This window comes from Lissotriton helveticus, chromosome 6 (assembly GCF_964261635.1).
Source record: "Lissotriton helveticus chromosome 6, aLisHel1.1, whole genome shotgun sequence".
Lineage (NCBI taxonomy): Eukaryota > Metazoa > Chordata > Amphibia > Caudata > Salamandridae > Lissotriton > Lissotriton helveticus.
Window position 1 is genome coordinate 116,214,554 of NC_136067.1, and position 15,041 is coordinate 116,229,594.

Below are 15,041 nucleotides of genomic sequence, written 5' to 3' on the forward strand. Positions count from 1 at the left end.
TTGGAGGCTTACTGGCCCAATTGTGTAAAGATGTGCACCTACCAATAAACCCAGATCCTAGCGCTCCGATCTGGAGCGCATGAATACATGTATGTTGTGTGCGATACGCTTGGTACACAGCGAACGACTGTCTAAGTGAAACAGGGATGAGGGTTCCATTTTAGAGGTCCAAAATCTGTTATGTGCACAGGATGGAGATGACGTTACTTCCCCAGACAGAGAAAGTGCATTAATGACATTCCCGAGGCTCAAGTGAAGATACCTAGTCAATGAAGTGGCAAAAGAAGACTGACATCTGGTGGATGGTAGGAGTTACAGGTGGGACTGCAGTTCCTGCTGTCAGAGTGTGAAGGGTCCTTTAGAAGGGAGTCAACCATTGGTCTCTTTTCCTGATTACAGTCAATTGTGGCTGATGATGGTCAGGTGCAGATGGCTCACACCTCTTTGAGCCTCAAATGTGGGTGATCCAGCCAGGAGACACCCCTGCTGTACAGAACATCAATCTAGACAAAGGTGGAGTCTGGAAGACAACCTTAGATGGAAACATGAAAGAAGAAATACCCCAGAATGGTTTTGCAAGGGCTGGCAGAGTACACATACTCTATCTGCCATCCCTGCATTAAAGTGGGAGCTGTTGGCTTGCTTACTTTTATAATTCAAAGTACTTTGACCAAGGAAGAGGTGCTCCGCAGAGTACCCAGAAGCCTACTGCTCACCGGAGTTGGTGTCTGCCAGACAGCCCGATTCCAAGAGGTGAGGGGACATCTTGAGGAAGAACTGTATTTCCATTCCTACAACATCTGCAGAGGTCTGCCTGCAAGACAGGAGAAAGAGTGTGCCATCTCTACAGGAGAAGCTGACTACTGGTGTAGACAACAGCAGTTGACAGTTTCTTGACTCTTCGGTTTTATCCACACTATGTGTGGGAGGGTATGCTCAGACGTGAGTCCCTTGCTCATTGCACCATCAGGATTCAAGCAAACCGGGCCGAAGAAGGCTGTGATGCCAGAAACCGTTCCCCGGAAGCTTGTTTCCTTCCCAGTATAAGAATTGGCTTGGTAGTTTGGTTTGCCCTGTTCCCATCATGCACTGGGACAGGAACAGACTAATTTGCATATAGCCAGGTTCTGAGCTGGGATGGTGCATTGAGCTAAAAAACTGTGATGGATTAAAACCATGATCTCTTGACTTGGTAAGAGTATTCTGCATCATTCAGAAACTCTGTCCATCACCACCCCCCTTATCCAAAATCGGTTTTATCCACACTATGTGTGGGAGGGTATGCTCAGACGTGAGTCCCTTGCTCATTGCACCATCAGGATTCAAGCAAATCGGGCCGAAGAAGGCTGTGATGCCAGAAACCGGTCCCCGGAAGCTTGTTTCCTTCCCAGTATAAGAATTGGCTTGGTAGTTTGGTTTGCCCGGTTCCCGTCATGCACTGGGACAGGAACAGACTAATTTGCATATAGCCAGGTTCTGAGCTGGGATGGTGCATTGAGCTAAAAAACGGTGATGGATTAAAACCATGATCTCTTGACTTGGTAAGAGTATTCTGCATCATTCAGAAACTCTGTCCATCACCACCCCCCTTTTCCAAAAGAGGTCTGCCTGCAAGACAGGAGAAAGTGTGCCATCTCTACAGGAGAAGCTGACTACTGGTGTAGACAACAGCAGTTGACAGTTTCTTGACTCTTAGCAGTACTGCCCGAGCAGGTCTTACTCGATTGTTGCTTCGGTCTTCCCTTATGTCCGGCCCTCGTTTCCTTTTTAGGTTCTATTTTTTAATTGGCCACTGGACTATGACTTGCAATCCTTCCCTTTACGTGTGTTTGCCTCACTAATTTTATTTGTTAGCCACGCTTCCTCTGGAAGCCCTTCTACTCTATATGTAGATGCCTCATTCACTACAGACTCCTGTACACAATTGGAGACTGCCGTTTTCCTTTTCCTTCCTTGTCCTTTCTGTTGGATTTTCTCACGTGCCTTTTGAGAATTGTCCGGATTATGGCCCTGGTCAATTGAACCATAGAGTCGGAACACTGGCTTTTTATTTTCATTTAATATGGACTGCACCATGTGTTGAAAGTGAAATTACATATGCTTGGAAGTTTCTTTCTGACCTACAATAAATGACTATATGATATGTGATCAAATGCAGCCTATTGTTTTTGCTTTATGTTCTTTAGATAAAGTATATTGTACCTTGATGTCACTAATTTTGCACTGTGCCGTAACAATATATGCACTGCACCAATACAATTTGTTTTTATTGTGATTATAAATTGATAGAAGTTTATTCAGCAGTCTACCTCTGTATCTCCTTTTTTTGAAAACGTAATTCCTATTATTTGGGCTTACCTGTTAGTTTCTTTTCCCCGTCCTCCCTGATTGAACCATTTAATTGATGTACTGTAATCTCTCTGGGTTATAGGGTTTACCCTGCCGATTGTTACACATTATTTTAATACCATTGTTAGCGTTTTGTGTTTTCCCCTTCTCCTGTGATGTAGCTGTATCAGAGCATGTCTTACAAGGACACCCTTTCATATAGTGAATATATAGCTAAATCATTTCAACATCCTCTTTTTTTGTCTTCTCCTCTACAGACCAATAATTTTAATTTGCATGGCAAAATTGACAAGTTTGAAAAAATGTAAAAGAAGCTTATTAGAATGAAGTTAGATGGCTAGCACATGACTGGCTTGCTAAAAGGCAACAGCATAACACTAGGCTTACAAATCAGAAACGTTCCCCTCATCTTCGATGACCCCAAATATTGGTGTGGTTTTAGCTGCATCTCAAATCAGTGCTCTAAACATTGGATGGTCATAGGGATTGACACGCCACTTAGACACACTGAGAAATTACACATTTGTTAAATTAGACTCGAAGAGCGTCTCCCATTTCTCCCAATGTATGTCCTTCAGAGCACCTTATTTCCTCCCTCTACAATCATGCCTCTTGAAGTACACTTTTGAGCATAACATTCTTAAAGAGTTTAATATACTTAGACATCAAAATCCATACATCAGGTACTATCTCAGTGAAGATGAACACAGTGCTTTACAAATCCTAAGAACTCCTCTATTGGCAAAACAGCAGATAAGAGAGAAGGACAAGTAATCAGCAGCTATACATATCCCAGCACTTTTTTTATATTTATTTTTTTTTTTATTTGGAAACCTCATATATGTCAGTACAGTTCAACACAGGCATGGGCCTACAACCCCTCGGGCCGGCCGCTAGATAATTCCAAAACCTTTAGAAGCAATAATAACGTCAGCACTGCGTCTCCGAGTCGGAGCCATGGCAATTCAGAGGAGCAGGATTTATACGTGGGCTAGTCCACAAAATAACAGGATGTAAGAGGATTCCATCTTATAATATGGGAAAAAGGATCCTATGACATACAATCAAGCAAAGTCTTATTCAAAGCATGTCGCGCAACAGGATATTCATAGTCAGTACAAGCGTGATTAGCAAGCCGCGGGAAAAGCGTACAGATCAGAATAAGCGGCATACAATAACTGCGCGCTAACTCTATGTCCTACCGATAAGGTCAACAAATAATATAAAAACATATGGATGCACATTGCAAGATTCTATCCCAAAAAGAACAGGACTCGACCCCCCATCGTAGCGAAGTTATATAAGAGACATAAAGAGAAATATAAGAAAAAGAAAGAAAAAGAAAAGAAAAGAGGCCATAGAAACAAGGAAAAACGAAAACAAACCCCACCCCCAACCCTGCATACCAGCAGAAGGCTACGGCCCACCCCCCCTATAGGCATGCCTGTCGCCCCAACAACTGAAACCCTATTTACGAGAAGAAAGGAGGAGGGTCCCAACACCCGCCCCCTGCCCCCCCCCCCAGCCCCACCCCATCACATCCCAGAAAAGAATGTAAGCTCCCTGAAAGGAGGCTGCCAGCATCATGTGTCCATTCCACCCCCCACACAGTCACAATAACGAGCCAGGTCCCACATCATCGCCGGAATCACACATACAGTAGGACAATCGGGCAAAACTTATCCTTGACCAGTTCACTCTACATGTAGTAAAGCAGCATCTGTTAGCAAGATAAAATAGTTTCCAATAACATAAATATGCAAAGCAGATACACTGAAATATGGTCATACAATTTCCAAGCATTATAGTTTGGACGAGGGTTCAAGAGCAGACTATTCGCTCAGGTAACAAAATAATTTTTTCAACTAGGAAGATTCTTTCTTGCCATACTTCACGTTAAAATAACTATAAATCTTTTTGTCTTATAGCTTTGTTTCAACACCTGCAGATTAGGGCTCTGCTTGTTACTCTATTTTACGTTGAAGACTATCAGTGAGGATCCTACAATGCAGACGGAAAGGTTATTTGCTTGTAATCCTCGTTCAGCATAGCAGATATCCTCACTGAAGTCATAAACAACCCTCTATCCTCCCCACTTGTAAATTCAATTGTGCTCTTTCTCAGTCTGTACTAATCTCATATCACCATTCAAAAAGAACTTGGGCTGCGGAGCAAACAGGCAGTACGCGCATGCTGGGAAAGGAAGCTGCTGGCTCCTTAAAGTAACAGTGCTATTGCACTCTTGACCCGCCCAGCACCTTTTCCTTTATTTTTTCTCATTGTATGTAGGTAATTGGTTATTTATTAAATAGCACAACATTGCATTCAGTCAAGTGCTGCAATGTAGTCCTGTTCTATTAAAGAATGTCTTCTATGGCTCCGAAAAACTGTTAAAACGGGCCTATCTTGCTATTACTGGAGGTACTACTAACTCTATGGACAATGAGGTGACTAACTCCATCTAAAGATTTACTTTGATTATTTAAAGAGGAAGTGTTCTGGGTCCCCGCAAATACAGGGAACTATTCTACATTTAAGACAATTGGCGAAGATCCTACGATACAGAACTTGGAGTTACCAGGAACCTATTGATGTACTCTGCTTTGTAGGACAGGTACTAGTAGTAAGCTTAGAGTATAGGGGAACAGCTGGGAAGGGTCAGAGAACAATACAACATTCATTCTGGATCTGGTACGGCTCTACCCTAGTTCACTGCATTACTAGTACAGAAAAACAGACAGACGGCAGTTCATCATTCTTGTGTAAACTAGAAAGAAAGTCAAAGTTTATTACTGCAACAGCCACAAGCAATATGGAAGAAAAAAAAGTTAGCAGTTGGGAAGTGAGTAAGGACTACAACTCTTCCATGTAAGTAGAGAATAAAAGATTAAGAACTGCATTTAGGAGTGCTTTATCACCTAAACTGGCATAAGCCACTACTTAGGTTTCCAGAAATCATGGATGCTATCTGGGAAACTGCATATTGCCACAAAAGTGAAAACAATTATGTTGAAAACCTTACCAATAATCTGCATGCAAAACATCAAACTTAGTGTATTGTTCAAAAACTGAAAAACAGAGCTATGTGCATATTCCAATCAAAACTACTGCTCAGCAGCTTCTTAAAATGTGCTAATACACTATTATTAACTCTGAAAAGGTCCGAAAAATCAGAATTCACCTCGTAAAACAAGATACGGAACTTACTTAGGTTTGTAATCAAATACTGAAATCTTAAAACACTGAAAAACATTAAACTGTTTAAATGTAATGTAAATATCAGTAGTTGAAATTAGTAAACACTCAAAGGAAATTCTCTCAAAGGAGCCCTTGACACTTCTTGAGGTCCCTAAAAACAGGTACATTCTTTATATAATGGAAGCGAACCATGGACACCTTATGATGTCCTTCATCAGGACGGGGGCTCACAAGTCAATGAGATGAAACCCTGGCAGACCGAAAGAGAACCGGGGTAGACAGGTCAGCATGTGGCCACGTATCGCCACCAAAACATTGGTAGAGCAGAACACTCCTTCTCAAGTCCACAAAAAAAAGAGTTTTCTGGTAGAGAGTGCAAGAGTAGAGAGAGGTTAAAGATGCTTTCATTGTTTTATTCTTTCCTGTCACAAAGCTCTATGAACACATTTCTGTTGCTTGCTCAAAGCCTTTATGAGCCTATACCACTGTAAAGGAAAATCTTAAATTGGGATTTCGGTTTCCAGAGAAGCATCAAATCTGGTTGTATGATGGAACCACGCATGCGATTACAATTCAGTCCTTACTATGACTGTGTCTTTACCACGCATACCTTTACAACAAATTTCATTTTAAAGGTAAGATTGCTAAAGATCAAACCCCAGCCCCACCGCGCCCTAAAAGCCGGCCTACAGTCCTTCAAACCACCAAGCCATAAAAACTACCCCGGCCCTGAAAACCTGGCCTCCTGTGTCCTAAAACCGGCGCCTCAACACTAAAAACAACGCCAACCCCCCACCACCTTGAGCCCTAAAATCTGGCCCCAGCCCTACTTACCAAGCAGCGCCTTGATCCTTGCTGTTTCCCTACACAATCTCCACTTCCTTTCTGCTCTGAATCTAGAGCGTGGACTGCCTTTACCACGCAAATGTGTGGTAAAAGCAAGCGTGGTAACGGCACGTGCGATTCGGCACACGTTGTAAATTCTGTATCCCTAAGCGCCATAAAAAGAGCCAATACTTCATTTCCAGTGAAGTTGTAAGATACATTTTATGACTACAAACAGCTCCATAATGCGCCAACGAAAGCAAAAAATTGTAGAAAAAAAAATTCAGACCAGGAGTTCCATTTGTGAGTACAAGGAAGAAATCTGTAAGAGCAAATATCCATTACAAAGACTCATTTATTTGAACAAACATTCAACTATGTGGAAACAGAGTTCGAAAATGTATATCAGAACAAATGTGGTCTTTAAAAGCTACTTCATCTGTATACACATCACCCAAAATACTTTCAATAGGTCCTTATTATAGAAGGCAACTAGTTTTAATTTCCTTTCTAAAGATTGTATGCACAATTGTTCAAGTTTGAAACCTAAGGTGCACAGCAAACAGAATTTTACATCATTAAAATAAGGCTCGCAAAGAGCGATGCATTACTACACTTAACTGTTCAAAAAGCTTAAACTGTTTGACACAAAACTTCTTACCAGTTGTCAGATAAGGAGCACAAAAAGCCTTGCATTCTTTCCAGTACGGTTTTGTAAACTGGGGTGTCATAAAGGTCCAGCAGAGGTTGTGGTAAGCCTGAGATAGAAAGAAAACTGTTATTTTATGGCAAAGCGTGCTTTCAATAATTAGGTAGTGCCTAGCTTCTTTGTTACTAGACTTCATGACCTGGCATCATGTCGAAGATTCACCGGAGTCAAAAATTTAAACAAGCACGACCGCAAGACCAGCAGAAATTAATTTAAGCATATTTACTAACTTGCCTTTGAAACTAGTGGATAGGTATTTTAGGGGTATTAATAAAAAAAGATCAATTAAGGACTTTGCATGGCATTTTACAAAGGACTAATTAGTACCCAAGTGATTCTTGAAGTCTTAAATTGTGCTTTCTTTACTTCACGATTTTGTTGCGTCAGGCAAAGCAGGAAACATTTTCTCCAAAAGAAGATGCAACTTTAAACTTTTCTGGTACGTATGAATAGAGAGCTGCATTTGTAGGAGGCGTACAAGAATCAACATGGAAGTAACTGTTTGCCATTCTGGTTCTTTAACCATTCACATTGTCTTGAGAGGGAAATGATTTACTTACTTGTAACTTCGGTTCTCCAGCCTTGGTATTTTTCATAGATTCACACTGAGAGAGGATTATTAGTTGAAGTGAACGGTAGTCCTCTTCGAGTAATACTGGCACTATTCATCTTGGGTTCATTTAGGTCTCGATTTGAACCGGAACTCAACCCTTGGTAGCTGAAGCACAAAGCTTCACTTAGGAGAAATGTGTAAAACGTTTATCAGCACCAAGTAGAAAATAACGCACAAAAAAACTCACTCCACACAGCAAATTTTGATTAACAGGCAAAATGACACACAATGGATGTAGGAAACCGGAGAAATGATTTTTAGAAGTTTAAAATCATTATAGCGCCAAAAAGTGCAAACAGTGGCAACTGGTCAGGATAGACTGGGTCGAAGTTAAAAGTGAATGTGGACCGCAATGGAGTGCAGGTCCGATACAGAAACCAAGTTGGTCCCAGTTTAGAGTTTTACCACCTCACTTCGTCTCTGAAATGTAAGTCGAAAATCCTCAGCGGGGCAAGTCATCAGGTGTTGCCAAGATATGTTCCATGAGGCAGGACACTCGTCAAATGAAGTCCCGATAAAGCCATTGACTTGACGGGAACACACAGAGCTGAAGAAACTCTAAATTTGTGCCCCAGCATGGTCTCTCACCAGCCAGATACGTTTTGACATCTTCACACAGTGAAGATTTCTACTTTTCTGACTTCGTCAACTTTAGCGCTCGGATCGCTGCTGTGGGGCAAGACTGCAAGCTGTAGCTGGATAGGGCTCTACGAGGACAGAGTACCTTCTCCGTGATATCCCGCTAAAACGTATTTTCTGCTGCGAAAAAGCTCTTTGCGGAAGCAACCTGGATCTTTGGCACAGCGGTAAAACACTCCGTCAGAGAGACTTGGTAGGTTGGTACCAGTCTTCTTTTGATTCACCAAGCAGAAATTCATGAAAAAGTCCCAGCTGTTAAGAGTTAGGCAGGATGAGTACACTCTGACACTTACCCAAGGATCTTAGGGACACCACTTGGGGCGAAAGGACTCGCTCCAGGAGAAGCCACCAGAAGGGTCCAGGGTAAGTCCAGTTGGAACAGGTCAGCTTGGTTCTGCAGGAATTTGAGATTCTTGTAGCTTTTGTGTCCCTGTAGTATAATAGGCCAGCATACTGACTCTTCTTAGTCCTGGGTCCAACTGAGAGCAGATCCAGCGCTTGGGGTCTCTCCACACGTTCAACAGCAGTGCAGTCCTTCTGTCTTCCACAGGTCCAGATGTGTTCTGAAGAGGGTACTGGGTGCCACTTTTATGCCCTGTGCCAGCATGTGAGGGACCGAAACACCTGCCCACTCCCTTGCCAATGGGGAAAATGTTCCCAGGGGTACACCTACCCAGTTTTGCAGCAATTCCTGCCTCTTTTACTGTAGTGCTCCTCTCTACCGTCAATCGATATGGAAGAACCTTTCTTCCCTGGTTTAAATGTGAAGGACTGTTGTCCTAATCTTAGCAGTGCAGCAGTTGGTGTCGCTATTTTCGCACCTTTGTTTCATTATCTTTCGATAAGCTGTGTTGGGCGAACACAGCACTGTTCTGCAAGCATTCTTCTGGCAGTCAAAGCAAAACTTAAGATTTAAAAGGGAACGAGTGCATTCGACATCATGACTAACTCTTGTTTCGCAATTAACTTCGTCCCAAGGGCGAGATGCACCCCAGAGTCAACGAAGCATTGGATAAAAATATCAACACAGTTTTAATGCATCATGAAGGAGACAGGATTACATCACATGACTTTGATGATTTAATAGCGGCATGCATTTTGGACTGTTTAATATTTCACTGAAAGGAAGGATTATCGTCATTTCGAGAACACACTATGGACATGCTCTTATTTTTGATATGATTGGTTTATGCATTTTTGGCACATATATGTCATGTATTTGTATTTATTTCACGCATTGAGGGTAGATTCTGATTATGCAGTAAGGGGGTTTTAACATTTTGGGCAACAGAGTTGGTGCATTATGGGTTTAGAAGGCAGGAACTCTTTCTGTGGGTAGGTGTGGTGGAAGAGGTCACGGGGTTGTATTAATTTGGGACTAATTGGGAAAACGCGCGCAAGCAAGTTTAAAATACAATCATGGCGCTAGAGAGAGAAGTTTATTTGATTCTGAAAATGAAGCCAGATACGCACACGTTATCCTGTGTGCAATGGCCTCTTAAGGTAAAAGAACACGGTTTGCTTTCTGAGGTTGTCACGAATTAAGAGTGGTTTGGAGGGCATTGTTTTAGTTTTGTTAGTACGACATTGGAAGGGGGATATGAATGAGGGTTGCAAAAAAAGGGGGGGGGGGGGTCAGTGACGAATATACATTTTTTCACCATCATTCAGTGCGTATTTTTCTGTGAAATTGTTTAAATAGTTCTTTAGGATTTATTGCAGTACCCCTGACGAAGAACTGACTATGTTTTAAATGCATTGGGTTTTTACTGAGCTGGGTCAAAGGATAGTTGGCATCACATGTCTATGTTTTAAGTTTGGATAAACAGCATATGGCATCTGAAAATGAGGAATAAAGCATTCCAGTTCAACTTATCTGTCTCCTGAGTGATTTAACAAGCATGAAAAACATGGATTACTCATTACGTTAAAAAGACGAGAACACTAATGGATTACTCTGGTTAATTGTTAAAAATGGTTTAAATGTGAAGGACTGTTGTCCTAATCTTAGCAGTGCAGCAGTTGGTGTCGCTATTTTCGCACCTTTGTTTCATTAAGTTTGTAAATTTGACATTTTAAAAATAGTAATTTCAAATCTAACTTGACCATTAGATTGGATTTTAAATTACTATGAATTTTAATCATTTAATCACGGGTCTAGCTATTCCCAAACTTATGTTTTATAATGTACCTCAGGGGTTTGCTAGGGAGAGCCAGCATTACTTTGGAGATTTTTCACTGCTATTGCATGTAAAACGTAAGCACACATGATCAACTTTTTAAATACAATGCAGCCTGCTTGATGGGCATTTATAGCCATCTTGGGGGTGACGTATGTGTTTTAAAAAAAGGAAGCTCCAAGGGTGTTGTGCCGTGCCGACACAATTAGAGAGGACGCTGTTGTGGTCTCCCTTGATGCTGCTTCCGCATTTGACACCACTGAGTGGCCCTATATGTCTGCAGCCCTTCACAAATTGGGTTTTGGCCCCTTGTTCACGGGTTGGGTTTGGCTTCTCTACCAACAGCCGCTCGCCCAAGTAGTGGTTAACAATAGGAAATCCTCATGGTTCGTTCTTAGCAGGGACACCAGGCAGTGATGCCCCTTGTCCCCACTGCTTTGCCCTGGCCCTTGAGCCTCTGGTAATGTGGGTCCTTAAAGACCCCGCCATTAGGGGCCTTAAATGGACGTCTGGACGGGAAGACCGTATATCGCTGTACGTGGACAATATTTTGCTTTATTTGGCATCCCCGGCTGCATCCCTCAATGTGGTCCCATACATATTTCATGTTTCGGTAGATATGCTGGCTATTCTATAAACTGGACCAAATTAGTGCTATATGTCCTCTATGGAAGGAGACCTCTCCTTCCTTGGGAATATCAACTGGCAGAAGCTACTGACTGCTTCAAATATCTGAGAACCTGGGTCTCTAAAGATCCGTCACAAGCTTCTGCCGCCTCCTGTGCGTCTTAAAGCGGACGCCCTACATTGGAAATCGCTTCCGTTGTCTCTTTTGGGGTATGCGGCCCTGTTCAAAATGATGTCCCTTCCCCGGTTCTTAATACTCCCCATCCTGTTGAACCCCCGTACTTTAAAGAAATCAATTGTATCATACAGGACCTACTGTGGGGAAGGGGAAGCCACCTCGTATTGCAACGCACAAACTCACGTTAGGGTGGTTCGATGGGGGCATCGGACTTCCAGACCAACAAAAGTACTATTGGGCGTCACACCTAGCGGCGATTAGCCAATGTATGTATAGGCCACAGGATGACCCGGCCTTCCAGATTGACAGATGGCTCCTACCGGGAGGTAACTTTGATGGGGCCCTTTATGTGCGGTCGTTCAAACCTGCCATGACGGGCCCTACTGGGCATGCGGTGCAGGTCTGGAAGGCGGCTACCAAACGTTTGGGATGGGAGGGGAAACGAACACAGACCACACCACTCTGGCATAGTGAAAAATTGGGCAGGCTGATCCGCTCAAGAGACTTTGATTACTGGAACCTCATAGGTATATCCAAGGTGGGTGATCTGTGGAAATCAGGTGAGGTGGTCCCTTTTCCTTGGCTGCAGCAGTAATACGAACTAGAGCATTCGGAGCATTTGCGGTATCTCCAAATTAGACATGCCTTACTTGCGATTCTCCCTAAAGGTAGTGCACTCCCCAAGTCCACTCCACTCGAAGACAGAGTTTTAGATGGCGACCTCCCAGAGAAGGCCATATCACTCATTTACAAAAAACTCATTAACAACATGGCAGATCCTCTGGCGCCCTGGAGGGTCTACATGGGACCACAACGTGGTGGCATTGTATGATGACAAGTGGCTGGCGGCGGTGGCCTCCCCTCGTGAGGGGGCCATCTCCTCCAGGCTTTGCCTGGTACAGCTGAAGCTTCTCCACAGGTCCTATTTGTCTGGTTCATTGTTGGTTCGCATGGGGTATAGCTCAGATGGTGGCTGTGTAAGGCAGTGTGGGTAGGAGGGAACCTTTATCCACACACTTTGGCACGATTATTCAGCGATACTGGGAGGCGGTAGCGAACCTTATGAAAGAAGTGTTGGGACAACAGATAGATTGTAACATTAAACTGGCCCTCGAAATGTATGGGGCCCTACCGTCCTAAATTCCAAGGAACAAATATGGGTTACCTTGGGGCTGATGGTGGCAAAACGAAACATTGCAAGACTGTGGAGGGCGCAGAGTTTGTCATGACTTGTTTCAATAAAAAAAGATTTATAAAAAATAAAATAAAAAGGGAAGGTTTAGGCCTGGCAAAAGGTTTATTTTATCAGGTTGACTTTGCAATTTAAAAGCTGCACATGATTGTAACAGCACTTTAGTTGTGGCACATTAGGTGCTAGAGTCACTAGTGACATTTAACTATCAGGCTGTGGGTAACTGGGGTATCATATACTAGGGGCTAAAAGTTAAATTAATTGTGTCCATTGGGAGGAGCTACGCGCGATTCCAAGATGGACGCGTGAGCTAAGGGCTCCCGATACCCCTTCCGCCTCCTGCGACTATCCTGAAAAGATCCTGATTCTGACGACGGGTACTTTTTATTGAAGCCCTGCTGATGCCAACGTTCTTTTCAGAAATCGATTTGGCCGTCGGATACTGGACTTACTGCGCATTGAACTTTGAGGCCTACATCGTATGCCAGCCGGGGGCTTGGGTCCCCGAGGTACCCAGGTGGCAATCGAACAACAACGGCTAATAAGCCACGCCCGCTGCCCCTGGTGTACTTTCGGTTTCGTTTCTGCCCTTTGTTGTGAACGCTCACTTCCAGATCGGAGTTCCGATTCTGCTATCGCTGCCAGCCTGTTGCTAGTGCTGTGCCCCTAACTATTCGCAGTTCAGAGCCTGCCACGACGAAAATCGATTTGACTGGATTCTACAATTCCCGTTGGAGCCCCCTCCGCGACATGACGGGCAGAACAGTCGTTGAGAGGCGCGGCACTAGAGGCTCGTCCCGAGGGGGGGTCACCCAGTCTCAGACCATTGATCGATTTACTCGACCACGGGGCTCCCCGGGCGGATTGAGTGGTGCCTTGGAGGACGCTGGGGACCTGACGACGAGGAGCCAACATTGAAGGACGTTATGGGCGCTATTGCGAGTGTCCAATCCGCCATGGGCCAGCAATATGAAACTCTGGCGGCTAAGATTGATACGGTGGCGATTGATGTCACCCTTATCAGAGCGGACCTTGGGAAGACAAATGAGCGTGTCAAATCTCTCGACCTCAAGACTGCTAGTTTGACCACGGATGTCTCAGACCTACAGACCACGGTCCGCCATCTTCGGACTACTTGTGACCTGTTTGCCAATCGGTTGGAAGATTTCGAGGGCCGGGCCAGGCGCAACAACGTCCGCATTGTGGGTGTCCCGGAGAATTCTGCCGACATGCCCGTTGATATCCTGGTGGAGGACCTAGTGTTAAAGCATCTGGTGCCGAAAGGCCTAAGTAAATTCTTCGCCGTGGAGCGGGCCCACCGTGTTCCGGGTGGCAAGCCGAAGTCGGGAGCCGCTCCGCGGCCCATAATTGCTAGACTTCAACTTTCGTGATAGAGACGCTATCGTGCAAGCTTCGCGCACCAATGGGCCCACTAAATTTGAGAACGCTTCAATTAGTTTTTACCCTGACTTCACTCAGGCAGTTCAGAAACAGAGGATGGGCTTTACGGGTGTGAAAAGGCGTCTTAGGGACCTGGGACTGAAATATGCTATGCTTTTCCCGGCCCGCCTGAGAATTGAACATGCTGATCGTGCATTCTTCTTTGACCGCCCTGAGGTGGTTAGTGACTGGTTGGACACTTTATCGACACGTCATGAGGGCCCGGAGGACTCGAGAGGCGCTGAGGGAGGCGTGGAGGACCAGGAGCAGTGAGTCTACATCGGCGAGCTGGAATCCGTTGCAGTGGCTTAGAGACTTTGTTTCAAGCATGGTGTGAATGCCCGGGGGTGGGGGGGGTTCAGGGGATCTTCCTCCTCTGGGGACTTTTCTCTCTTTCTGTAGGTTAGTTCAATGGGGCGACAGGCACACTGCAAGTTGGGGTGGCTATCAGGTCTACCGCAGGGGTGCAGGGAGGGGGGTGTGAATTTGATGGGTTAATTGGGGGTGGTGGTGGGGTTCTTTTCTCTTTGTTGTTTCCGAGGCTGTGCTTTGCTATACAATTGCTTTCATGTGTCTGTTTCGGGATGGGGGGTAGGGGACTTAGGGTGTTGAGCTGGAATGTTAACCGTCTTGGGGACAGGATAAAACGTGGGATCGTGCTACAATATTTGAAGAGATGTTCCCCGGATGTGGTCTTGCTCCAGGAGACCCATTTGGTGGGCAATACATGACATGCATTGAACAGAAGAGGCTATCGTTTGGTGGCACATTCCGGCTTTACCTCGGGATCGAGAGGGGCTGGTATCCTGGTCAGGAATTCCCTTCCTCTGGAGATAGACAGCACAGTGCTGGATGATAGAGGCCGCTATGCTGGCATTACGGGGAGATGGGAGGGGAAATTGATTTCCATACTGTCTATCTATGTCCCGCCTGGGCTGCAATCTACCACATTTACCGACTTGGGTGAGGTTGTTCTGGGTTTGCCCGATGGCTTGCTGGTGTTGGGTGGAGACTTTAACTCTGTGGCGAATAGAGAGAGTGATCGTAGCCCCCCAGGCTCCTCCCTGCATCGCAGTTATGGTTGGGGAAAT

At 44.5% G+C, this 15,041-nt stretch overlaps 1 protein-coding gene across 4 annotated transcripts in view; it reads right to left on the reverse strand.

Moving 5' to 3' along the window:
* The window catches only part of LOC144762309 (exportin-5-like), a 949,573-nt gene that overhangs the window by 532,787 nt on the left and 401,745 nt on the right, over nucleotides 1-15,041 (reverse strand). For all 4 annotated transcript variants that reach the window (XM_078647462.1, XM_078647460.1, XM_078647463.1 and 1 more), the window contains exon 22: nucleotides 7,034-7,130. In XM_078647462.1, the coding sequence (XP_078503588.1) occupies nucleotides 7,034-7,130 (97 nt within the window). The remainder of the gene's footprint in view (nucleotides 1-7,033; nucleotides 7,131-15,041) is intronic.